This window comes from Dermacentor andersoni, chromosome 1, assembly GCF_023375885.2.
Source record: "Dermacentor andersoni chromosome 1, qqDerAnde1_hic_scaffold, whole genome shotgun sequence".
In the NCBI taxonomy this organism is placed as follows: Eukaryota; Metazoa; Arthropoda; class Arachnida; order Ixodida; family Ixodidae; genus Dermacentor; species Dermacentor andersoni.
The window spans coordinates 149,150,132-149,176,293 of record NC_092814.1 but is presented as its reverse complement, the minus strand read 5'-3'; the positions used below and the strand labels follow the sequence as shown (position 1 = coordinate 149,176,293).

General features: G+C 40.8%; 1 protein-coding gene across 4 annotated transcripts; it reads right to left on the bottom strand.

Moving 5' to 3' along the window:
- Positions 1 to 3,832: 3,832 nt before the first annotated feature.
- On the bottom strand, positions 3,833 to 26,114 carry LOC126544856 (epimerase family protein SDR39U1). 4 transcript variants are annotated; one of them, XM_050192382.3, is made up of 6 exons: positions 26,009 to 26,114; positions 25,520 to 25,626; positions 24,582 to 24,664; positions 19,620 to 19,741; positions 15,508 to 15,654; positions 3,833 to 4,391 (listed from the first exon to the last, which is right to left on the bottom strand). In XM_050192382.3, exons 1-6 carry the CDS (start codon positions 26,031 to 26,033, stop codon positions 3,976 to 3,978), a joined length of 900 nt encoding a protein of 299 aa, XP_050048339.1. In that variant the 5' UTR covers positions 26,034 to 26,114; the 3' UTR covers positions 3,833 to 3,975. The 4 variants fall into 4 exon arrangements, with proteins under 4 accessions (XP_050048339.1, XP_050048340.1, XP_050048338.2 ...); XM_050192383.2 differs by lacking the exon at positions 26,009 to 26,114 and adding an exon at positions 25,788 to 25,881; XM_050192381.2 differs by lacking the exon at positions 26,009 to 26,114 and having other exon boundaries at positions 25,520 to 25,696.
- Between the last annotated feature and the right edge of the window lie 48 nt (positions 26,115 to 26,162).

Genomic DNA, 26,162 nt, shown 5'->3' with positions numbered 1-26,162 from the left:
GATGTTCTCCCGCATAAGTGTTAGGAAATTGCTGTTTGTCTTTATGTCAACATTAAAGTCCCCCACTACTAACATCGGTGTGGATCGATGGACGGTTAATGCGAGTTGCAGGAAGTGCACGACGTCTTTCGTGAGTGCGGTAGGGGCGAAGTAGGCAGCTACTACCAGCAAGATAATTTCGCAGTGGCGAACGGCTGCGGCAATTTCGGCTCGGGCGGTGCACATATACAGATCCGCCGCCACCGATCTGGCTCTCTGATTGCCACCGCACAGGGCGAACGGCAGCGGCAATTTCTGCTCGGGCGGTGCACATATACACATCCGCCGCCACCGATCTGGCTCTCTGATTGCCACCGCACAGGGGTTGCATTGGAGGAGGAGCGAAGAAAGGAATTAAGTTCGAGCCGGCGCTTTGACAACCGGAGACTCGCAGGAAGAGGGGGGAGGCGTGTACACCCAGCGGCAAACGATGGGGGCAGAAGCGCGCGCAGCAAGCGGACAACACGATAAAGGGAAGAGGGAAGAGATAGCAGCGACTGACTGATGCCGCTGACGCCGATAGTGAGTCAACCCCAGCTGCGGAGTTGGTTTCAGGGACAACGCCGCCGATGCCGACACAAACAATATGATACCCTCGCTTCCGCAGCGCTAAGAACCAGGTCTAGCCGTGGGAAGGTGGTCACGTATTCGTCGACGTGCCGGGGCCTACGTGAAATAACCGGCGCGTCGGCAACTGAAGAGCACCCTATCCGCCACACAAGAACAGGGGGGGGGGGGGGGGGGGGACCCTTTCCTCCTCTTTCTGCATGGCGGCGACGGTGTTCTATGCAGTCACGTTATCTTGACTCTCTAGCGGCGTCAGCGGCATCCAGCGGTATCAGTCGGTCGCTGCTAGCGCTGGGGGGATGAAAGGGGGGCGGAGCTGGTTACGAGGCCGACGACAACGCCGACGACGACGCGAAACCCAGGAACGGACGCCAAAGAGCTGCGCTCTAAAAAAGGTTACCCGCCGTGGTTGCTCTGTGGCTATGGTGTTGGGCTGCTGAGCTCGAGGTTAGGGATCGAATCCGGGCCATGGCGGCCACATTCCCATGGGGGCGAAATGCGAAAACACCCGTGGGTACTTATATTTAGGTGCATGTTAAAGATCCCCAGGTGGTCGAAATTTCCCGAGTCCTCCACTATGGCGTGCCTCATAAACAGAGTTGTTTTGGCACGTAAAACCCCATAATTTAATTTTTTATTTTTTTTTTTTCAGAAAAAGGTCACGTAGTGTCAGAGTCGTTCTTGCTGGACACACTTGCATTAGAATTGATTGCGGCTGCTTCCACATTCATATTTGATTGTATGTAGATGCGCTTTCAAACATGTTTACTTCACAAGCCTGTTGTGGAGATTGTCTTGAACATCTTAAACAAAAACATTCTTGTTCACAACTAGCAGATAGCAGAGGTATCTGCAGCAGACTAGAAGCTATATAGGTGTCAGCAGCTGATAAATGCAAAGGCCTTGCCACCAGATTGACGGTTCCACGTGCTTCACAGAGTCCCAGACACCAGTGCTGGACTACAACCCAGAGGGCAACTTGTTTCTGCTGTGTTTGAAAGCTATGCTACATTTTCAAAACGAAATTGAAAGCATATATATATATATATAATGTAGACACTTGAAAACTGTGCTGCCACATTTTTTACTTTTTTTTCCTGTGGTCGTCGCTTCTAGAAGTGTATGCTGCACAGCGGGGAATGGCTAGTATAACTGTATGTGGAATTTTTTTTTAAATTTTGTTTTCACATTCTCTGCTGGAAAAAAAAATTGCTAATCTTAAGTTCTTTTTTTTCTTGGCCCTTACATTTCTATGCTTAACACTTTACACCAAGAATGAATTACATCCCGTTGCTTCGATGAAGACACTGGACCAGCAAAGTTGGGTTTGCTCACATGCAGGGCATCTGAGCACTGTCGTGATGTCCAAGCCAGCCACATAATTTCTTGGTGTTTTGTGCTTTCTGTTCAACATGAAAAAAGATTGCCAGACTACAATTCCTTTAACCTATTAGTGCAAACAGCAATGAGCACCCAACTCCTGAATATGTTTAAGGATTCCATGTGATCTAGAGAATCTTGAGTACTCCTGGGAAATATTTAGGGAACTCCAAGACCACCAGAAGAACTCCAGGAAACTCCTGCTAACAGTTTTCCCCACAATCTGAAGAAGCATGCACACAGCATGAAGCAGCAGTGTGCCATCCACTTCCAAGCAGGGCATGCATGACATGGTTAGTGAGCCCTCCATGAAGCAGGTTTTCAGTTTACTTTCACTTCAGTCAGGGTGAAATTTTTGGGTGCTTTTGTTAACAAACCCACAAATGTTGGAAAAAAGCTCGTGCACAGTGCAATGTGAATGCCGGTCGTAGGTACAGTGCTCAGGGAATGAAACGCGTCAATTTAGGGCTAAGTAATGCGCATACTTTCATTTCAACCGGCTGCAGTTCGTGTGACATCGACGTAATTCTGGCGCGTACACTTGCATCGGAGTCATCGTCACCTTTGGTGACCAAATTCCTAGCGACATGACATGGTGCTCTCGCGTACTTTGCACATATGTAGGGTTCTACTAAATGCTCCGCGTCCTATTTCATTCCGTGAGCACTGTACTAGATCTGTCAACACTGTCCAGGGTCATGTGCTGCATTATGGCGCACAAGGTGAGGCAAATGTATGTGTTGCATGTTCAGTTATGCAAAACAGCTGTGGTATAGCGGTTACAATGGTCAGTTTGAAGATGAGCAATCCTTCGTTTGTTCCCAAATTCTTTTTGCCACATCATTCTGTGCTCAAACCGAAGTGTCAGGAACACTCGAGTGAAAGATTATCACCCCATTTCTTAACTCATAACTTCTCTTGGCAGTAAAAAAACTACAAAAGTAGTAGCGAGGCACAAACAATTGAATTTGATGTTTTCGATGATTTTCTAAAAATGTTTTATTTAAACATACACAAAGTAATCAATATTTAACAATGCACTTGATGCTAGCTAATTAAGTGATAGAACAAAAAATATACTCACTTGTACTGAGCATTACCACTAAAGTTTGCTGAGTAAAGAATGTATCTGAAGCTGAACTGATTGCAACTACAGTTAAAAGTAATTGCAAGCAGGCCAGAAGTGTGGAGCTGCTCAGTTTTTTAAATTTTAAACTACATTCAAAAATGTCTCAGTAGCAAAGAAGCTTCAAAGGAGCGAGGTATAGCATTGAAAAATATATTCATATAGAAGTATGCTTAAACTTGAAAGAATATGCATTGTGTGCTCACCCAAGTGGTCAGTATAAATTATCAGTAATTTGAGTTGAGTTTATCCCATAAAAGTTTTTCACAATTGGAATATGTTCTGCCCTTGTCTATTTAGGCCCTATACACCATCAGTAATTTTAGCCTTTGCATTGCCATTCTTCAATGCCACATGATAATGTTCTAAAGCTAGTCACCTGATCTAGCTCATCACCTCATTTTTGGCACTCCTTTTCCTCTGAAGCCCTTGCATGAGAGACCCCAGCAAACCATCTAAAAATTTTAGTCCTTTGGTGGTTCATGTTGCAATTGAAAGCACTAAATTATTCTTGCAGTGTACCATTTGGTGAGGCTCCTGTCTGTTGAAGATCTATGGCCTGTTTATCTGTTTTGTCCACCGACGAAAAGAGCCACTTTATTCAGCCTGTACAAACTTGAATATCAGAGACAATGACCACTTTTCAACTGGAAATCTTTGGTTACCTTTGGATTCTGAGTTTTCCACAATATGTCTGCAGTACTCAGAATAACAATTGAAACCACTGAAAAATATCAATTTATTTTGAAAAGAACTACACAAGACACAAATGCAGTCCCATGAAAACATTAAACTTTACTGAAGATTCGCTGCAAGCCAAAGAAAAAAAGCTTGGCTTGAAAACTGTGCGAGCGCTGTCTCACTCACTTGCGCTGTAGTACATCTTGGCAAGCAGACTGCACATCAGGAAACTTGTACTTGTAGCCCGACTCAAGTGTACGTTTTGGAATCACTTTCTGCCCTTCTGTCATCATTGTGGCTCTTTCAGGGCTAAAGGCCAGATCAAGTACAAATTTTGGCAGTGGAAACAGCGCTGGCCGCCACATGGCACGTGCGAACTCCTTGGTGAATTCCGCATTGGTAACGATTTGTGGAGCAACCCCATTGAGGACACCTGTGAGGCCTTCCTTGCTCATGGCATGAATGAGAATGCCAACAATATCACTGATGTGGACCCAAGGCATGAACTGGGTACCACTTGCCACTGGCCCACCCAGGCCCAAGAAGAAGGGCCAGTAGAGCTGCTGGACCATGCCCCCATTCGAGCCAAGCACCACACCTGCAACCACACAGTTTGCCATTTTGCTGCTTCCCACCATCATGCACTGAAAGCCTACTAGTGTATTTTCATGAATGTGGCATTAAAAGGGTACTCAAAAATATTAATTCAGCTGAAATAGCTACCAAGAAAGCTAACAGTTGCTGATGCCAAGGAGGGCATAAGAAAATTGTTTTTAAATGTAGCTGGCACTAAACAGTTTTGGTCATGTTAGTGAGGAAGGGAATGCAAAGGAAAGAAAAAAGTCAACAAGCCAACGTAAAAACTTGAAGGACACTTAAGCTTCACCTTCAAGAGTGGAATGCAATAGCATTAAAAGATCCATGACTGCTTCTTGCACTTCCCGGCAACTTCAGTTTATGTAACCATAATGTTTACTGGGAAAGGCTGGCGGCAAACACTATGCACGAAGGCGAGTATTCTGTTAGAAACACGGCCTCTTGTGTGGTTCAATGCCGAAGGTAGTGCACAGCCACGCCAAAGAAATTACATCATTTTGAGGTTTCTGTTATTGTTTTGTACTTTTATATTTAAGTCTAAAAAGATTTAACATAAAAGGCATGCGGTGTCAATGTTTTGTTTCATGACGTTTGTGGGCTGTCATTCTCAAAATTATAAGGAATAACTTTGTCAAGAATGTAAGACAAGGTATGAGCAACTTCAGTGATAGAACGGTGTGGCAATATAACCCACATATACCGCATCTCGTATAGCAAGGCGTGGCATATACATATAACTAAATGTATACAGAAATTTTTGCTCATGGACAACTCTGCCGACGCCAGATTTTCTGCAGCACGAGGCTCTTAACACTATTGCGTTAAAAATTGCACTGCAGTGTGATAGGATCTATCACATTTGCAGGTAGCCTAAAATCAAGGCATCTCTTGTTAGTAGGATGGAAGTTATAATCCAAGGTATGTGCTTCATATGGTCGCCTAGCAGCCAGTCCCTATGTGATGTCTCCTGAGGCAGAGAATAAGCTTTCTTTCAGAGCAGTAGACTCGTGCATTAGCTGAGCATTATTTTTGGCTGCGATGGCTTAAAAGCAAGCAGCAAACACGTGAAGCTGCTCCTGTGTAATCATTATTTCCAAGGATGTTTGTGCTGTATGCCCCGAGGGCTGCAGACACACTACATTAGACTTACTAAGCCAAACCAAAAACTCAATATTACCCTATTAAATATATCTTTGAATAGAATACAAATAAAATACTAACAAAAGCTGTTCAATGTGTATTCAATATCATATTCACATACTCCTTAACCACATTCGTAACTTATAAAAATGAACACTACACAAAATAAAAAATATAGTCAACATATACAACAATTTGATATATGTACAATATGCAACATAATACAGGGAAATTCACATTTCGGCAGCCAATCTCGGAAAAGGTAATGTATGAAGCAAAAAAGGATACTGTTACTATACATGGTGTTTGGTTACTTTACCTGGAGCACACAACTTGGTATGCAGGAACACAATGCTAAAGTGAATGGCAAGTGGAGATGCTACTACCATAAAGGGCAACTGCAACAAAATATTGGAAAGCGTAAAAAGCCTAGTTTGAAACAGTGTAGATATAGAGAAGTCTCCGTGCAAGATTTCACATTCAAAATAAAGTCAATGTATCATTAAAATCTCGGAAAAAGCACCAGCATTACTGCTCATTAGAAATGAGATGGAACTCAAAACATTGAGCACCAATCTGGCACCTCGAAAATTTGGTAGTGCCCGTGGCACGCTGAAAATCGTGGAGGCCATGTCCCGAGATCTGTGCCAGATCCGCTATCCACCAGGTGCCTGCATCGGGTGCTACTTAAAGGCTGTTACTTAAAAAAATTAAATGATTAGCGGCACTGCAGCTTTGACAAGATTGCTTTGATCTTGCACTATATATGTACTAATGATTTATAACAAATTTCGCCAGAGTGAAATTTCACTGCAGTTGGTCTTTAAGCCCTTTCCAGTATCTCTAAGAAGTAGTCATAATCACTTGAAAAGTGCCAGCACCTCTTTTCCTGCTCCCATTTTTGGCCAGCTGCTGAAAATACATTTTGAAAACACATTTGCTTTTTTTAAGTCAAGCTTTCTTTGCCTAACCTCGTGGGTTTGGTGTTGCTGCTGCAGGGTTGGTTGGTATCTAGGAACATATATTTGTGGATATATATATAGTCATATCATAAGAAGCCAACAAACACTGACACCAAGGACAACATAGGGGAAATTACTTCTTCTGCTTAATAAATGAAATAAAGAAACGATAAATTAATGGAAATTAAAGTGGATGAAGAACAACTTGCCGCAGGTGGGAACCGGACCCACAACCTTCGCATTTCGTGTGCGATGCTCTGCGATAGAAACGATAAATTAATTTCCATTAATTTATTGTTTCTTTATTTCATTTATTAAGCAGAAGAAGTAATTTCCCCTATGTTGTCCTTGGTGTCAGTGTTTGTTGGCTTCTTATGATTTGACTAATAAAAATCGGGCCCCTCGGTTAACCCCCTTTCTTCTCGTTTATTACATAACAAGGGTCTCGAATCCGGCAACATTGATGCCTTCAGGTAGCATATGTGGGTTTATTGACCAGTTGCCTTCACCCAAAAAGATCACGTTCTCGTGACGCCTGCGGCATAAAGGACGTTGCACGTCCACCGCCAAGGTCTTTGAGTGGTGGCGCTGGCTAACACTCCCGTGGTTATACTAGGACACATAAATACCCAAGAAAGTGGATGGGAAAACGGCGTCGCGGTAGCTCAATTGGTAGAGCATCGCACGCGAAATGCGAAGGTTGTGGGTTCAGTTCCCACCTGCGTCAAGTTGTTTTTTCATCCACTTTAATTTCCATTAATTTATCGTTTCTTTATTTCATTTATTAAGCAGAAGAAGTAATTTCCCCTATGTTGTCCTTCGTGTCAGTGTTTGTTGGCTTCTTATGATATGACTAATAAAAATCGGGCCCGTCAGTTAACCCCCTTTCTTCTCGTTTATATATACACACACAGTTAACCAGGCTGATGATTATGATGATGATATACATACAAAGGTGCTGTCTTGCACGAATGTTGGATGCTGGGCATAGTACAAACCGGCACTGGAGATAGTGCAAACTAATGCGACCTTGGGTGGCAGGTGAGGTATGGTAAGTGCCAATGAGAGCTCCAACACAAACATGGTATCGTTGCATGCCATCCTTGTCCTTCCATCATCATTATTTTATCACCTTCATTCCATTGTGAACATTCCTTCATTGTTAAGCCACCCGCCATGGTTGCTCAGTGGCTATGGTGTTGGGCTGCTGAGCGTCGCCACTTTCACGATTGGGTGGTGGGAGACTTGAATTTTGAAAAAGGCACTCAGACCCTTCAGATGCAATTTTCTCATGAACTAAGTCTTTTCTTGGCACAAAACAAGCATTGCGAGGTTTCTGAAATGATATTTAAACATTAGAAGAGTTAACTGCAGGGCTAGTTGGTGATCTTGCATACTGAAAAGATTTTGCGCCAAAAAATAACACACACAAGATAGACGACGACACCACGGGCGCTTCGTCGTCTTTCTTGTGTGTGTTGTTTTTTGGCACAATATCTTTTCAGTAGGTATTTAAACAGTCCACGTCAACTTAGTATTGGCATGATTTTGATTTGTAGTGCGAAGTGACACAGACAGAGACTAGAAGCAGAGAGGACTCTCTCTGTGTCACTTCGCGCTACAATTCAAAATCATGTTACCGTACCAACTGGCCCGACTTTCTATCCTTTTGCATTAGTATTTGCCTTTAGTGTCCCTTTAAGAATCGTTCTCTCACTGTCATCATGATGGCATTGGCATATCGTCTTCATCATTGCCTCGTCATCCTATAGTTATCATGCCGTAATGGTTGTTCAATAGTCATTGTGCCATAGTCATTGTAGGGTTGTCATTGTCCTGCCGCTTTCATCATGCCATCGTCATTATTGCGTTGTCGTCATACATTCGTGTTATATTGTCGTCATGATGCCATTGTATTCATTCCATCATCATCATTCCAGCTTCATATCCAATTGCCACCATACAGTTATTGACATTCCATTGACGTCATGCTGTTGTCACCATGCATTGGTCATTATTCTAGAATCTTCATCCCATTGTCGACATGTAGTGTTATTCTGTTATTGTCTTCATTCTGTCATAGCCATTCTGGTGTCATCATCATGTCGTCGCTCTATCTTCGTCATTCCGGTGTTGTCATCCAGTCATTATCACACTGTCTTCGTCATTCCATCGTCGTCATGCATGGAATCCAAATGTTCCAAGCGCCACAACTTTATGTTGAGCTAGGCGTTTCTTGGTGAAAATGTGTCCAACTTGGTCATGCGCTCTAACTTCCAAATGGTCAATAACAAGAACAGCATTCTTCGCAAACACCAATAGAAGGTTCACTTAAACTTATTCCCACAGCATGTAGTACCTGCAAATTTTTTACCAATACAAAAAAGGTGTTTATTTTAGTTGTTTTTTTGCTGGACATGGCACCTACAAGTGTGAGCTCATAACATGTGTGGGACGCCACTTATATGCCTCGAGCATGTAGAGGAAAAATAAAACAGAAGCAGTGCATCAAAAGGGAGCAGCGAGAGTAAAAGGAGGTGCTACATTATGAAAATTGAGCGACTTTCGAAGAACTAAAGCAGCTCCCTGTGGTATCATAGACTGTGGTTTCATAGAGACTAGTAATGATAGCCATTGTACTAATGCAAAAAAAAAAAAAAAAAAAATCCAACTTGGAAAACTCAAGACTGTTACTACAAAGAAGTGACCAAAGTCCACAATAAAACCATGAAATATGTCATACATACAGTATCATCAGCACCAAAATATTTGTGTCAAGGTAATTCAGGATCACAAATTTCCCTACTAACAAGCTACCTTTATCTGCTGAAGAAAAGCTGTGTAGGACCCGAATGAATGGTCTGCACATCCAGCCTAACTTAGTCATTATTTTCAGTGCCCATTAAGTGAATCGTGAGCCCACAAACAAGAGCTAGGCAGATTTATTCCAACCATGCCAAAAAATAAATAAATGGCATGGTTCAGATGCCATGATGCTGCTACAGCACTGCAACACATGGCAACAAGACAGTTATAATTGTTATTAGTACTGCAAAGAAATAGCAAAATATACATAAAGCAACTCTGAAGAAAAAAAAACATTCTCTGTAATATGTTTACAGAAATGGTACTGCACATATAAACAAACTTATTTTGTTGCAAGCCTTATTCTGTTGCAGTCAGGTTGAAGCTGAAACCTTGCAAGAAAAGTGCAAGTTGCCACATAAGATCAGTGCTCTGCCTTGTTTGTCCCTCAATTTTCTCTTCATCAAGAGTGAGAAGACTGCTTCAAGAAAACCTGCACGTACCTTCAGATTTATAGTTCTTGCTACATGTGCAAGCGCTTGCAGAAAACGTAAACGCAAAAGCATGAATATGAGGATAAATTCATGTGATTTCATGTTAAGATACAAATTTCTTTACTTTCAGACCATTATGCTTACCAAGTTAATGAAGTTGCTTAGGGGCGCGGCCCTGTAACGCACCAGGGAAAACTTGTTGAACAGCACTGACAGCATCGCCTCGATGTGGCAATTTCGTGTACTTCGTAGACAGGACGTGGCATCAAAGAGTGACACTATGATCATTGGTTAAAAATGTAATGTGCGATTTATGTTTGCACAATATTGCGAGTACTGCGAAAAAAAACTTTGCCATTACGTTTTACAACCATTTTAAGTATCGCACAGACATAGGTGAGGCATTGCAACCGTGGTAAGAAGACATCAACATGCAGAGCACTTTGGCATGCCAACAGCTGCCTTACAGAAGCTGTTGTAACCATAAAAGTGGCACCATGGCCTTCGAGATCAAACTGCATGCCACCCGATCACGGAGGCCATGGGAATGCCATGAACAAGCTGAGCAGGCTTGGCAACTGTGATGTGTTGACTTCTACTAGTGCCCTGCTTCTATTGGCACAACGTCACAGGAGAGTGAAATGTGGCAACTGGAGCCGCGAAAATTCAAGTTGAGAGTAACCCTCACTTTGCTTGTATCTTAACATTTATCTCGCCAATAAATTGATTTTGATTGCATTAACTACAATTCCTTTTGCTCTTTGTTCTTTGACATGCTGAGAATAGATCTAGAGCAAATATGGTGACTTGAAAACAGCATTGCAGGGCCCCTTTAAGGAAAAGGGCAGCCTTTCATAACATAGCTTCTGATTGAAAGTTACAATCATATAAAAAATAAAGCCAGGGAAAACATACAAGAAATTAAGTGTTAATTTTGGTTGAGATGCATAAAAAATAGGAAAAGGGATATGAAAGCGGATGAAAATACAACTTGACGCCAAACCCACATCTTCCACATTACACGTGTAGTGCTTTATCATTAAGTAATCATGGCAGCCGTCCTCCCATCAACTTTCTTGGGTATTTGTTGTGTATGTGTACCAGATTAGCCAGTAGCATAGCCAGCAATTTATTTGGGGGGGGGGTGTTCGCCATGCCGGCTGCTACCACTCTCTCTCTCTCTCTCTCTCTCTCTCTCTCTCTCTCTCTCTCTCTCTCTATATATATATATATATATATATATATATATATATATATATATATATATATATATATATATATATATATATAGTAAACGAATTGTTATGAGTTTCTTTTCATTTTCTATTAATTGGCATCATATTTAAATATAGTATAGGTGTAACTGCATAATTTTATGCTAAGTGGCTGCACGCTGGACCAATCAAAAACATTGACCAGAAGTTAAGCAGAGTGTTGTCCTGGCAACGTAAAAACGTGTATCCTCATTGTGAAAGCATGCTTTTAAGTCAAGCAGCTGGGCAAGACAACAAACTTTGGTTTTTGCAAATGGTCTATAAAAATCTGCCGTCTATCTGTTTTTTGTGAACGGAAAATGAACTGGCGTTTTCTCCAATCATTACTTGATGCCGAAAAAGTAGGGGGCAAGACAGGTGCTAGAAAGAAAGGCAAAGAGTAAAATTGAAGAGACCTATTGGAAGCCCAGATAACAGCGGAGATAAACGTTTTCCAAAATTTTCTAGTGAGTGGTTTGGCCACGGCTATGTACAGAAGGGGGTGCATACTATTTTGCAAGTAGCCTATTGCTCAATCGCACTCCCTAGGTTGAGCCCATGCCATATTCTGCATTGAAATACAGGAACGAAACATTGCACAAGAACTTCAATAGTATATGATGCAAGTTTCACCCACTTTCAGTGACCTGCTGTTCGGCTTGTTTGAACAAACACTTGGAGAGAACTTGCAATAATGGTATCGTGGTCCTCATCACATGGAACATATCGTGATTTTATCACACTCAGGAATCGATGATATCATGAGAAGCTAACAAACAAAGTCACCAAGGAAAACACAGGGTAAATTGCTTGTACTTACTAATTCAATTAAAGAAATGATAAATTAATGGCAATGAAAGTGGATGAAAAAACAACATGCCACAAGTAGGGAACGATCCCATGTCTTCGCATTATGCGTGCGATGCTCTAACCAATTGAGCTATTGCAGCACGGTTTCCCCATCCACTTTCTTGGGTATTTATGTGTTACTACTAGAACTAACCTTGGGAGTGTTAGCCAGTGCCACCACTCACAAACCTTGGCGGCGGATGTGGAACATCCTTTCTGCCGCAGGCATCACGAGTACGTGATCTCTCTGGGTGAAGACAACTGGTCAATCAACCTGCACATGCTACCTGAAGGCATCAATGTTGCCGGATTCGAGACCCGCGCTATGTAAGAGCAAGAAGAAAGCGGGTTAACCCCCCCCCCCCCTCCTGAGGGGCCCAATTCTTATTTATCATATCATGAGAAGCCAACAAAGACACCAAGGAAAGCATAGGGGAAATTACTTGCACTTACTAATTGAATTAAAGAAATGATAAATTAATGGCAATGAAAGTGGATTAGAAAACAAGTTGCTGCAGGTGGGGAACGATCCCATGTCTTCATATTACGCGTGCGACACTCTAACCACTTTTCTAACTCTTCTTCATCCACTTTCACTGCCATTAATTTATCATTTGTTTAATTGAATTACTCATCATCATCATCACCAGCCTGCTTTATGTCCACTGCAGGACGAAGGCCTCTCCCTGCAATCTCCAATTACCCTTGTCCTGCGCCAACAGATTCCAACTAGCGCTCACGAATTTCCTAATTTCATCGCTCCACCTAGTCTTCTGTCGTCCTCAATTGCGTTTCCCTTCTCTTGGTACCCATTCTGTAACCCTAATGGTCCAACGGTTACCTAACCTGTGCATTACATGACCTGCCCAGCTCCATTTTTTTCTTGATCTTGGATTGTAGCGCGAAGTGAACACGGACACAGAAAGGAGCAGATAGGACAAGCGCTAACTCTCAACTAAATTTTTATTAGAACGAAGAACATATATATATATATAGGTGATTGCAAAAACCGCAGCATAAGAACGAGACAAGGTAAAAAAAAACACCAGTTAAACATATCAGGAGGTATGGAAGTCAAAGAAGGAAACACAAAAAAAGATTACTTCAGATTAGTACACGTATTGCGAAGGTACTGAAATTCGCAATCTAACAGAGACAAAGATGCATGGCTAACGCAAGTTTCTCCTAATCTTTTGATGTGGAATGCCTCGATTATTTCCCGTGTGGTTTGGCATTTGTGTCTGGAAATAATTTTTGTGTCTTCAAAGAAAGGTTTACAACCACAATTGAAACAATGTGACACTAAATGTGATGCATTAGGGTTGTTTAGTGAATGTTTGTGTTCTTTTAGTCTAATATTAATGCGCCTGCTGCTCTGTCCAATGTAAGTTTTCCCGCACTTGAGTGGAATCTGATAAACTATACCGGTGTTACAAGGCACTAAAGGGAACACATGTCTAACACCGCAATCATCTTTTCTTTTTTAGCTGCCCTGTTCAAGTTTCCTATTCATCATAGGGCACATGTTAGACAACTTGCAGGGGGCCGAGAAAACTGTATTGACGTCATACCTATTGGCCACGTTCCGTAAACCATGGGATAATCTATGTACATAGGGTACCACAGCAAACTTTGTTTCTTTTTTCTGTTTTTCTTGTTTCTTACCGGTGCTTTTTACCCATTTTAAAAGGTTTTCACAGGTTAGTGATAATAAATGCACGGGATAACTAGCCTTTTCAAGCTTTTCCATCTGTTGTGAAAATCTGTGTCCGTGTTCACTTCGCGCTACAATCCAAGATCATGTTACTGTACCAACTCGCCCAACTTTCTATCCTTTTCCATTTTTTTCTCTTGATGTCAATTCGAATATCGTCTATACCCGTTTGCTCTCTGATCCAAACCGCTCTCTTTCTGTCTCTTAACATTATGCCTAGCAATCTTCGTTCCATCGCTTTTTGCGCAGTCCTTAACGTCTCTGCCCCTTATGTCAGCACTGGTAAAATGCACTGATTGTACACCTTCCTTTTCAATGATAATAGTAAGCTTTCAGTCAGGAGCTGGCAATGTCTGCTGTGTGCAATCCAACCCATTTTTATTCTTCTGTGAATTTCCTGCTTATGATCAGGGTTCCCTGCGATTAATTGACCTAGGTAAACGTACTCCTTCACAGACTCTAGAGGCCGACTGGTGATACTGAACTCTTGTCCCTTTACCCAGCTATTTATCATTATCTTTGTCTTCTGCATATTAATCTTCAATTCAATTAGTAAGCACAAGTAATTTTCCCTATGTTTTCCTTGGTGTATTTGTTTGTTGGATTCTCATGATATGATTAATAAAAATCGGGCCCCTCGGTTAACCTCCTTCCTTCTCGTTCTTACATAACGAGGGTCTCGAATCCGGCAACATTGATGCCTTCAGGTAGCATGTGCGGGTTTATTGACCAGTTACCTTCACCCAGAAAGATCATGTACTCGTGATGCCTGCAGCAGAAAGGATGTTCCACATCAGCCGCCAAGGTTTGCAAGTGGTGGCGCTGGCTAACACTCCCAAGGTTAGTTCTAGTAGTAACATAAATACCCAAGAAAGTGGATGGGGAAACCGCGCTGCAGTAGCTCAAGTGGTTAGAGCATTGCAAGCATAATGCAAAGATGTGGGATTGTTCGGTTTGTTCCCTACCTGCGGCACGTGATTTTTTCCTCCACTTTTATTGCCATTAATTTATCATTTCTTTAATTCAATTAGAAAGTACAAGTAATTCCCCCTATGTTTTCCTTGGTGCCTTTGTTTGTTGGCTTCTCATGATATGATGAGGGGGTTTTGGGGGTCAAAACACCCCCTAGAAGTTTTCTGACGATCCCCCCCTCCCTCCTTTTGGACTGACACCAGCCCTCGACCTGCTTTCACATTCAACCTTTCCCTTTCATCCACGTCACTCTTTCTCAGTCAAAACAGCCCACCTCCTAAATCTTTCTGTTCCACGGGAAAATGGAAAGGGCGGGATCATCAGAAATATTCCAGGGGGTCTTTTGACCCCCCCAAACCCCCTCTGTGGCTATGCCAATGAGATTGGCCATTGGAGTGTTATCCAGCACCACTTACGGCCATGGCGGTGGATGTGGAACATTCTTTCAACCACAAGTGCATGCTATTTGCCTGCTCCTAAGTTCACATACTATGTGACGCCTACAGGTGATGGGATGCTCCACACCTGCAGTCACGACTATGAGTGATGCTGGCTAACACTCCAAACAAGGCTAATCTTGTACACATGCAGAAATACCCGAGAAAGTTGACAGGACAGCTGACAAGGCAGCTTAATGGTAAAGCACTGCATGCGTAATGTGGAAGATGTGGGTTAGGCTGCCACCTGTGGCAAGTTGTATTTTTGATCAATTTTATTTCCCTTTTCTTTATTATTTCTGCAACCTAATTAAAAACTAAGTCAATTTCCCCTATGCTTTCCCGACTTCAATGACTGTTTGCTTCATATGGTTGTAACTGACAAAAAATTGAGCCCATCGGTTCCCCTTATTTTTCTCACTCTTTTCTTTGAAACCACTTCAACAGTAAAGCAAATGAACTTTTCTATTAAAGAAAGGTGTAAGTGTTACCTGACCGCACAGTGACAGTTCGGCACTTCACTTCAGGTGGGAGTTTAGCAGCTGCTTCCCACTTTGTGCAGAGTTTGGCAAGAAAGTCATGGTCACCACCAGGACTCTCCTCAGTGTACTCCTTCACAGGGTCGGGCTTGTAGTAGCCTGCGCTTTGTGGCAGTCCCAGACCACTTCGTAAGCACTGCTATCTGAAGAAAATTTAATGTGGCACTGCAATAACACTGCAGCCACAATAATGTTGGAGCTAATGCATATGTATTTATTAACAAGAGAAAATTCTGTTTTCACAAAATAGCTCTAACAAAGTAATGTCTCACTGCTATTTTGCAATGCTCAGCCAATAAAACACACTTTAGGTTGTGTTTCTTTCTTTGTAATGGGAATAATTTTGGTTTTATACCTTAAAGGGTCACTAAAGAGAAACACTAAATCAGTTTTAGACTGATGAAGTATTCTTTAAAACCTCAATTGTCATTAACTTTGTGATAATGGGTTGATTATTTGAAGAAAAAATGAAGTTCATAGTTCCCTTTCCTCAATTCCGCAATGAAACCCCAATGCCAGTACGTCATTATGACGTGACAGATTTCAAAGTAACTTCTTGTGCTTGAGCCGCATTGGCTCAGTAAGATTTCCCAAAGCTAACAGTGTTCAGCCTTTGGCTCCTTTGAAACACAATGTTCTCCATTTTTACTGTTAAAAAAATTAACGAGGCCCAAGCATACGCCATCAAAATCTATGACATCAAAGCGAGCTAGTGTGGGACCTACCTACCTCGCTACCTGTCTTTCTCGTTATAAGAGTGGTGTTTTGGTATTGTAGAAGGGTGATTTACTAATACAGGTGAAATAATTTTTCTCTTTAGTGTCCTTCTAAAGCAACAACATTTGTTAATTAAGGGAAAGTGAGACATCCACCCAATCGTAGCTATTGCTGCAAAGGAAACCCAAATGGGTTCCTCGAAAGAAAAGCCCCACAAACAAAAACAAGAAACCTTACGAGTTTCCGCAGAACTATTACATCAAACAACATTTGTTATAACAAATGTCCCAGTTGAGGCCTCTATTTTATTTTGACCTTATGAAATACTATGTGCCGAGCTCCCTGAATGCACATGTTCTTATATTTCGTTCCTATTTAAATGTGGTTGCTAGGACAAGGGGCAGGATTGGGAGTCTTGCACTCAGGAGCAGAACACCTTAGCAGTTAACAGTGACCTGCTATACAATATGAACTTGGGTTCACCTTTGAAAGTGGTGGTGGTATAACTGCACTGCAGCTACACTTTCATATTAAGGTAGCGCAATAGCATCTTTTAAAGTTACTCTTGTAGGCAATAATGTAAGCACTGAAGAAGAATGCTTAGTCAAGTTATATTTGTGAAGTACACACCTGAAACTGGTCGCAGGTCTTTATTGATGAAATTGGGACAGGGAGGGAGTGCACAAAAAAAAATTAGGGCTGTCAATGTACAAATTCCTGTCTCAGTTTTGAATTGACCACTTCCCAAAAGTGAGCACTTGTAGTGGGTCCTCTCTGTTTGTCTTTGTTTTATTTTGCTAAATATCCGTGACCATGTCATGCCAGCAGGTCACTTTAAACCAAGAGTAGATGCTTGGTATTACAGAAAATAAAATAAAAGCTGGATAGCTATAGTACCACCTCCTAATTCCGAAAGCAACAGCCTTTGACATCACAAATTTAGGCAATGACAAGCCAAGGCTAGTTAACTGCTGAACTGAACACCAGAAAAACATGTGATCTTCAAATATAAAAGAAACCCGACTATAGCACCTTCTGTAGACTTTTTCAGGAAAGTTTCACCTTATGCTGTGGTCTCAGCCACTAATCAGCCATCTGTTTCCAACAAAGAATCATTGGGAGAGCAGCAAGAGAGCAGCCTACCAGCCTAGTCTTATCTTGTGTTTGCTTTCACTTCAACAGCAGCTATGCAGTGAATACTGCATTGCACATACCGAGCGTGTGACCTAAGCTGGAGCAAGCTTTGAGGGAAGACTAAAGGCAAATATCAAGCTAAAGTGAACGTCTAAGGCATCAATATTATAGAGAACAGAGTTTTAGTAAGCAAGAAATTTAGGTAAATGCAGGACACGATTTGATACTCCCCTGAGACATTCAAGTACTAGCTCAATGATGTAGAAAATCCTCATTATAATTCTGTCACTATTACTGAACCACACATAATAAAAAGATCATTGCATTGCATTATAAAGTAGAAGAAAATGCTAGTTTTCTACTTCGACTCTTTGAAAAGATAACTTTTGACGTTACCCTTGACAATGACACGGTAGGTAGAAAGGTTTCATTTTCACTCAACTCTGTGCCTCCCACGCTTTCGTGTTTCAGTAGTTTCGTTATTGTGTACGGCTGCGCTGGTTCTGCTGGCTCGCAAAATTCTCACAAATTGCAAGTACTAGCAGAGAATGCCATATCCATGTGATACCACGTGATGCCCAAATGGTCTACGCCACTTGACCAAGAGCAGTTGGAAGCGGCGAAGCCAAAACACTGTCTTGGCTCGGTTTCTGGCCGCTTTTCTGCATTTCGAGCGAAAAACCAATCGCTATCAGTCGGGCACCATTTTACTCACTGACGACAGTAAAAGGCGGTGATGGCATATGCAACATGACAACCACTGTTTATAATGAAAAAAGATCTATAAACGGTGATGACAACTGCCTGCATAGAGGTGGGTGATTTGAATTGCGCTAGAGGCATGCAGACCCTTCAGATGCGATTTTCTCTTAAACTAAGTCTTAACAAGAAACAAGCACTACAAGGTTTCTTAAATGGTATTTTAACAGTCCACGATGACTTAATAGTTGCCTCTAGTGTCTCATTAAAGAGAGCTGATGTACTCTGTATGGATGAATCTGTGCACAGCATCACCCATCCTGCACCATCGACATTATTAATTTTCATTTTGTAATTGCCACCCAAAAATAAACATCATAAAATAAAGTGCTTGAACCACAGAAAATGCCACATTTTCACCTGTGAAGTTGAGTAGTGTTTAACCAGCCATAACTTGGTAAGGGTATGCCAGCAAACAGAAAGGATAACTAGAAAGAATCGTGAGGCAGGACACAGAAAAAAGAACAGGAAGGGTGCTGGTGCAGCCTTCCTGTTCCTTACTTTGTGTCTTGCATCACAATTTTTTCTAGTTATCCTTTCTGTTTGCTGGCACACCCTTACCAAGTACCATGTACCAACTCGCCCAACAAGCCACTCATCTGCACCCATAACTGTATAAAAAATTGTAAAGTGATGTAACTATTACAATTTTTTTTACATTCTCACAATGACAGTATGTCAAACACAGAAGCAAAAAATTAAAATAAGCACATTGCATGAATTCAGGACCATAATGACAACAGGCCAAATTGCCACTGGCAACCAAATAAATGCTCATTGTCCAGAACACTATCTGCCTTTTCTTTATTTCTGGAATAAAACCTTTTACAATAGCAAAGCATATTCAGAATTTGTAGCAGAAATTCCTCTTGTGTACAAGTTCCTTTTTGAGAACAATGACAAAATAGTTGTCTCAAACAATTAAAAATTAACTGAACTCGGCATATTTACAAATTAACAAAATAGATATTTTGTGACAGAATAATCCTGAAAACCCACCATTGGTTTCACAAACAGCTCAGGTTATATTTTATTTTCATTTCTCGTAAAGTGTGCTAATTGTGTGTATAAGTGTCTCCCATACAAGTGAAACCAATTTATACATATACTTATATGTTTATATAAAAATGTAGTTGATGGTGTCTGTGCTTTATTGTGTGTATTATCATGGACATGCAGATAGGGTGTTCTCATTTAAGTTGTGCACAGCTTTTGGAGAATCTCATGGGGACCATGACTGTTGGATTGAATATCATAAAAATACGAAATTTATTAGCAGTGAGAAATCTCATGGTCCTGTTTAGTGAATTTAAGCAAATTCACCTGTGTTGAAGCAGAAAGTTATAATTTAAAAGTCAACAAGACACCTGCATGCTTAGTAACAGGAGCCAAAACTACCTGAAACTGTTCCTGTTTTACAAATGCTTTAGAAAAGACATTAAAATCAGGCTTACCAACTCCTGAGATAGAGACAAATGCTTTAGGTGGGCTCTCCATTTTTTGGATAGCATCAGCCAGCGCTTTTGTTGTTTCGACTCTGCTTGCATAGACATTCTGCCGGAAACCAGGGGTCCACCTATGGTTGAATAGATGTCAGGTTAGTTTACAACAAGAGTTTTATTATCAAACATTTAGTCAGTAAGCCTTGCAGTGTTGCAGATAAAAATGTGAAGCGAAAAATACTGTATTACTGTCACTACTTTACTTTAGTCTCGACACACAGTGAGGCTTGAGGCATTGCCACTAATGCTGCCGAAGGACTTTAGATTTAGGGCTGAGTGAGTGATAGATAAACTTCCTGATTAGTCGATTATTACTTTAACCCCGATGAATTTTTTAGAACAAGCTAATCACTTGAGTTCACTCATGTCAAAACAGCCAACTATGGCTATGTTAAATTCTATGTGTATTTTGGTCATTCCACGCTACATGCATCAGCCAAAAACTCGACTCTCTCTGATTTCCATTTAAAGAATTGTGGTAGTTTATTGGGTTTAAACAAAATGCATTCCCAAAATATGTTGTGTCAAAAAAAAAAAATTTCGTCTTCCTGAGCACCACTTGAATTTGACCTTTAAGAGCAAAACATGTACAAGAAAAAAAAAATCAAAAAAGATGAACCTTAATTCAATGAAAGCGGAAATTTCCTCTCAATAACTTAGAAACGTTATGATTTACTATGCATTCTCAATTGTAGGCCTTGACTTTATACTTAATATATTTATAATGTGGGCAAAAAGGACAATTTATGGCACACTTGACGTTCTTTATAGAAGCTTTAAAGATTTATCCTTAGTTGTTTTGTTAACTATTACTGGCATTCTTGCGTCCAAGTAATTGGCTAAAATATTTTGGCATGCAACCATGAAATGTTACAGAAAAGTTATACCAAAGATGCAAAAATTATATTTGTATCACATTTTCACATGTAAATTCCACATTGAGGTGGGCCACTTACAAATATGAAAGGGTGTTTGTTTCATAAAAGGACACCCAGCAATTTGTTTCCTGATTTTATAAAAGCTTTCTTTTTAGGCAAAAGATTTGTGAAGTTTGGTCTACTTCATACGGCATCGTTGACCAGCAGTACGTCTTCACTGCAATAAACACCTCAGGGTGGCGAGAAACGTTATGCACTGACTACGTTTTTCTCAGGAGGTTGTTGCAGACAATGTACCCTATTGAAGTGAAACTGAACTGAAAACTGGAAGGAGAGAAAAAAAAAAGAAAAAAAAATATTTTTGCTCAAGCTGGAACTGAACTGGAGAGTTAAAATCTTTTGCACTCCAGAGCAAAACTAAAAAGAAAAATCGGCGGTTTTCAGTTCAGGTTGGCCACCTTTTCTGGAGCTCCTCATCCATGCACTACCTGCACTTGTGGCTCAACTATGCTGCCTCATTCGTAAATACACACCATCTGCCTGTGATTTTAGAAGTAGCGTCGCAGTTAGTATGGTTTTCAACGTATTGCGTAGGGGGCAGACTAGGCATTGCATTTACACGACAATATTTGCATTGCATCTGAGTGCAGACATGCCAGACTGTGATCTGTGCAAAGTACCCGAGATAACTGAGCACATACTTGTTGCATGTCCCCAGTGCAACTCTGAACAGCAGGTGCTGACCTCTTTGTTAGTGCTAATTAACAACAGCCTGTTGTGCGAAAAAGTGTTACTGGGCCCTTGACAAGCAACTTGAGCCAGTTCAAACTGGTTTGAACTATTTTTTATTTTATTTTTTCACTTTGGAGTTGAACCAAAACTAAACAGTTTTCAGTGGGTGAACCAGAATGAAAACCAGAACAAAAGAAGTCAAATTGAATGTGAACTGAATAGTGCTAGAAGCAAATCAAATATCGAATCTTTTTCTAATACCTTGCAAATAATATACAGCTTTCTCACCAGCACTATCAAACAATTTGCACATTGTTGTATTTGCGACACTAGAATGTTTCTCTCATTATAGTGCATGTTAAAAGGCATGCATGCTCTATTTTAAAAGCACAAAGGGAGCCTTAGAAATAACTTAATAGTTTGCTAGCAAATTCGGTGCTCTTCTGAGCATATGCAGTCGTGCATTATCACATTAAGTTCAGAAATGGCAGCCTTGTGGCCCAGATACCATTTGTGTATGCCATTGCGCCCAAACCAGAAATGTGAATCATCTGCGGCAATGGCAGAGTGAGCGAAAGGAAAGCACTTTTTCTCTATTTCCAATGGTTGCGGCAGATGGTCCCACTATTGTATCAAGTATGTTGCAATGAAACGGCTTAATTTTTAATATGACACAATGACACATGTGCTGAACTATAAACAGTATCCAAACAATAACCACTGCCGAACGTCATGTCTAAACAGTATTTTATTGTGATTCATTGTGGTTTTACCAGAAAAGCCCGGCTCCCTAAGCAACAGCGTGCTCTGGTACATTATGTCCGCTGAGCAAGGGATAAAATTAATCGCATTTCTTGCTTCAATTTCATATTTGATCGTGCACAGTTGACGATGTGAAATATTTAAAACTATTAGAATAATGTTCAGATTTTCTAACCGCGACTATTTGATTTGAGATGGCCTACCAGGAATAGTTAATAAAATAACTACAAATGAATGTAATGTTTTTTTATAAAAAAATTCTCAAATATGCGACAAATTGACTTTTTTGTCCGTCTCTTTCTTTTTTTTCTGCATTCTTTTTCGTAGCAAAGAGCCAGTTGGCTGTTTTCTAGGTGTGTGTATCTTTTGTAGTGCATAAATCAATCCGCTAACCTGTTTGCATGTAACTAGCATTATTATTTTCTGTTTAAAAATAGGTAGTTTTTTATGCCGCCTGTTAAATTTAGTTATGTAGTGTTCATTGCATTGTGGTGCTAATGCCCTCCTGCTTTGGTCTCGTAGGAGACTGGCAGTATTGTGAATAAATAAAAATTAATTAATTAATTAATTAAATTTAAAATAAGGTCGGGGCCTATATACGAGAGTGCACAGCGAAGCACAATTTGTTTACGGTATTGAGACAAAATTTCTGCTTTCACTGAATTAAGATTATTTTTTTGTTTTCTTTTACATCATATTTTGCTCATAATAATACAATGCAAATGGTGCTCAGGCACACAATTTTTTTTTGCACATTTCTCCAGACTTAATAAATGTCCACATTAAAAAAAAAATTGGAGAGGATAGATTTTTCAGCTGGTGTGTTTGGCATGGACTGACCCATTTGTATGTGGATAGTTTCTGTGTTTAATTTGCAGAAGATGCAACCAACTAAATGTTTTAAAAAAGCGAACATTCTGCTGGTTGTCAACATTTTTCTTCCTCTACATGTTCCCATTTTATCATGTTTTAATCTCCAAAGCATTGGCATATGGTACATCACCTGCCACCTATGAATATGCAGCTGATGCACATATGGCGATAGAAAATTAAACAGAGTGTTGAAATTAAGAAATCTGCAGCTGTAGGAACAGTTCAGCTGATGCAGGACAGATGTGATATGTAGATCTCTAAAAGAGGCCTTCGTCTTGCAGTGGACTTAAAAAAGTATCACAATGCTAATGATATCCATGCCAAACTTGCACAGTGCACACCTTCTGTAAAGTAACATATGATGGAAATCAAACATGCGTCAGGCTATGAAAAAGCTACTCATAAGGGATAGGGTCACGTATTGTGTCATGACTGACACACAAGACAGCATAGCTAGCAGGTCACACTGTCCTGCTACCAAATTAGCACTTGCCACTAGTTGTCCTTTCTGTCTTTGTATTTCCAATAAAATCTCTAGCTCAAACCAAACATGGCGCACAGAAATGCATACTGAATTGAAGGGGCCCTGCAATGTGCCAGGGAACGCTTGCTGAACAGCACAGGTGTCATCGCCTCAATGTGGCACTTTCGTGTACTTCGTAGACAGGATGTGACGAACAAGTGTGTCGCTATGATGATTGGTTAAAAATGCAATGTGCGATTTAAGTTCGCACAATATTGCGAGTACTGTGAAAAAACCTACATCACTGCATTTTACAACCATTTTATGTATCACAGAGCCAACAGCCTAGGTGCTGCAACCACAAGAACGATGCAACACATGCCAAGCACTTTGGCGTGCCAGCAGCCAGCTCACAGGAGCTGTTGTAACCATAAATGTGAAGCAATGGCCTCTGAGATTAAACCATGCGCCAACTGATTACGGAGGCCATGGAACACCATCACTGAGCAGGCTTGCCAACGTGGGCGTGCCAACTCCCACTAAGGCACCATAAGATGTTATCGGAAAGTGAAATCTGCATCTTAAAGCCGCGAAAACTTGAGTGGAGGGTAGCTCTCATTTTCCTTGTATTTGAATTTTCTCTGACCAATAACTTGCGTTTGGGCAGGTCAATTTTCACAATTCTTTCTGCTCTGTGTTCTACGACATGCTGAGAATAGATCTATAACAAATATGATGATCAAAAAACGACCTTGCAGGGCCTCTTTAAGTTGTGAATTGCTCATTTAGCCACGTGAGCAGGGTAGAATAGAGGCACGAAAACTATACCTTTGTCTGACTTTTTTCTGTAGTGCAGCAAAAGCTATAAGACATCCAGTAAACTAACCAGGAATAAGAACCAGAACAAAGCTCCTCCACTGTTCATTAATAATTTTCCTGCATGTGACACCAGTTGAATAAAAGGATCATGAGCGGATCAAGAGTGCACAACAGACAAGCCTTCTTCCTTCCTCAAGACACACAGCAGGTTCATGGTTGGCTGACAGGATGCATAGGTTTCAGAGCACTGAATGTAATGGGTGAGATGGAGTGGAGCTGATAAATTCATAACTTCAAAGTTATTTCTGCTTGTGGAACTGCAAAACAACATGGAGCACAAGAAAATGTGTACACGGTGGAAACATTCAATATAACGTATGCACATGCCTTCGCAAAGGATCCATGACATTCTGCCCTGCTAAGCTGAAAACAGCTGCACACTCAGGAAGACCTTTTTCTGCCAGGTCAGTCTGTGGGAAGGGAACAACAAGAATCATTTTAGGCCAAGATTTTAAAGAAAATAAAAAAAGTATGCACCACAGTCACAAGAGCGTATTACTTTTTTAAATAGAGCATCGTTGGTAAGTATTGCCACCAAGACTGCATGCTTATTAATGTGTTCACAGTCTATTTTTCATAAGGTGTAATGCTGTGCTCCAAAGTAATAATTAAAAGCAGCCTGAAGTTGGCAATGACATAGAATTAACCAATCGATCCTTCAGTGATGCAGTGTCAAAGCAGATAGCAAACACTTTACTAGTAATCAATATAGCAGTTCCATAAAGGTTTGTGCAGTGAAAAAGAAATAAAAAAAAGAATGACAAGCAGACCGAACTATAATCAGCAATTGTGATAGATTCCTACATACTTCATGTATCCTACGTGATGTGGCTGTGACAAGCCAAATCATGTCAAAAAGTGAAATTAGCAAGCTGAGTTTACTCACCTGACACTCACTTCCATGCAAGAAAAAAAAAAATATAGAAGGAAAGCGCTAAAAAGAAAGAATTAAGAATGCTGAAGTGGCTGAACTTATACGCCAAAATGCATTTAAGCTAACTGGAAAGAGCTGAAACTGATGAAGATCATTGTTCACGCAACTGCATTCAATATATTTCACAATTTGGCACGCGGCCAGTCGTTCGATCATACAAGCGTCGCTTAACATATATACCGCTCACAGAAATTGCCGCTGATACAGCAGAATAAAGAGGACAAGAAACGACTCAACGCGAGTCATAATGGCTACTGAATTTTGTGAAATGATTTCACGAAAGGGTTTACGACAAAATAATTTACTTTTAGTGTTATTTTACAATACATACCCACGTTAGCACATTGGCACCAGGCTTCCTTGATACAATCATTACATCATAACCAAGTTTACTCAAGGCATTTCTTAGTGCTGCTCCAATAAATCCTGTTCCACCACCTGAAAGTACAGATGATACATATCTAGCATTAGACATTTGATGCATCGGTAGCATGCCGGCCCATAATGCAGATCTCGCAACACCTTCAACGACAACTGGTGCTATTAGACTTGCAACAAAATGATCATTAACGTTATGGAAGAGGCATTAGGCGATACACCTTAGAGTTAGCGCTCATACTGCTGAAAGACAACAAACTGCGTCCGTTCGCGATTCGACATTGGAAAGGACGAGTGCGTTTTACTTTTGTTTACATGCAAGCGCTGCAAGTCTATCCTCGCATAAAGTCGACACTAGCGTGACGTCTAAGAGAACTATCATGCCAACGCAGTTAAAGGAAATGGTCATGTAGTTTTTGAACTAATTACTTTGATATCTTACCAATTACTACCCTTTCAATTCCCATCCTGCTGTCTTATTTCAAGCAGTCGACATTTCAGGCGCTGAGCAGCTTGCAGCGCTTCACGCGGTAACAATCGCAAAGCGGCGTATAAGTGTAAAAGTGCTGAAAAAAAAAAAGGTATTAATATAATTG

Bases quoted from the DNA above. Each gene is read 5' to 3' on its own strand.
- LOC126544856 (XM_050192381.2), bottom strand. From the start codon at position 25,681: ATGCTACCGATGCATCAAATGTCTAATGCTAGATATGTATCATCTGTA. The intron at 19,742-24,581 runs GCATGTGCATAC...ATTCAACCATAG, and splicing joins GTCATGGATCCTTTGCGAAG to GTGGACCCCTGGTTTCCGGC. The intron at 15,655-19,619 runs GTAAGCCTGATT...CACAAAGCGCAG, and splicing joins TGTCTCTATCTCAGGAGTTG to GCTACTACAAGCCCGACCCT.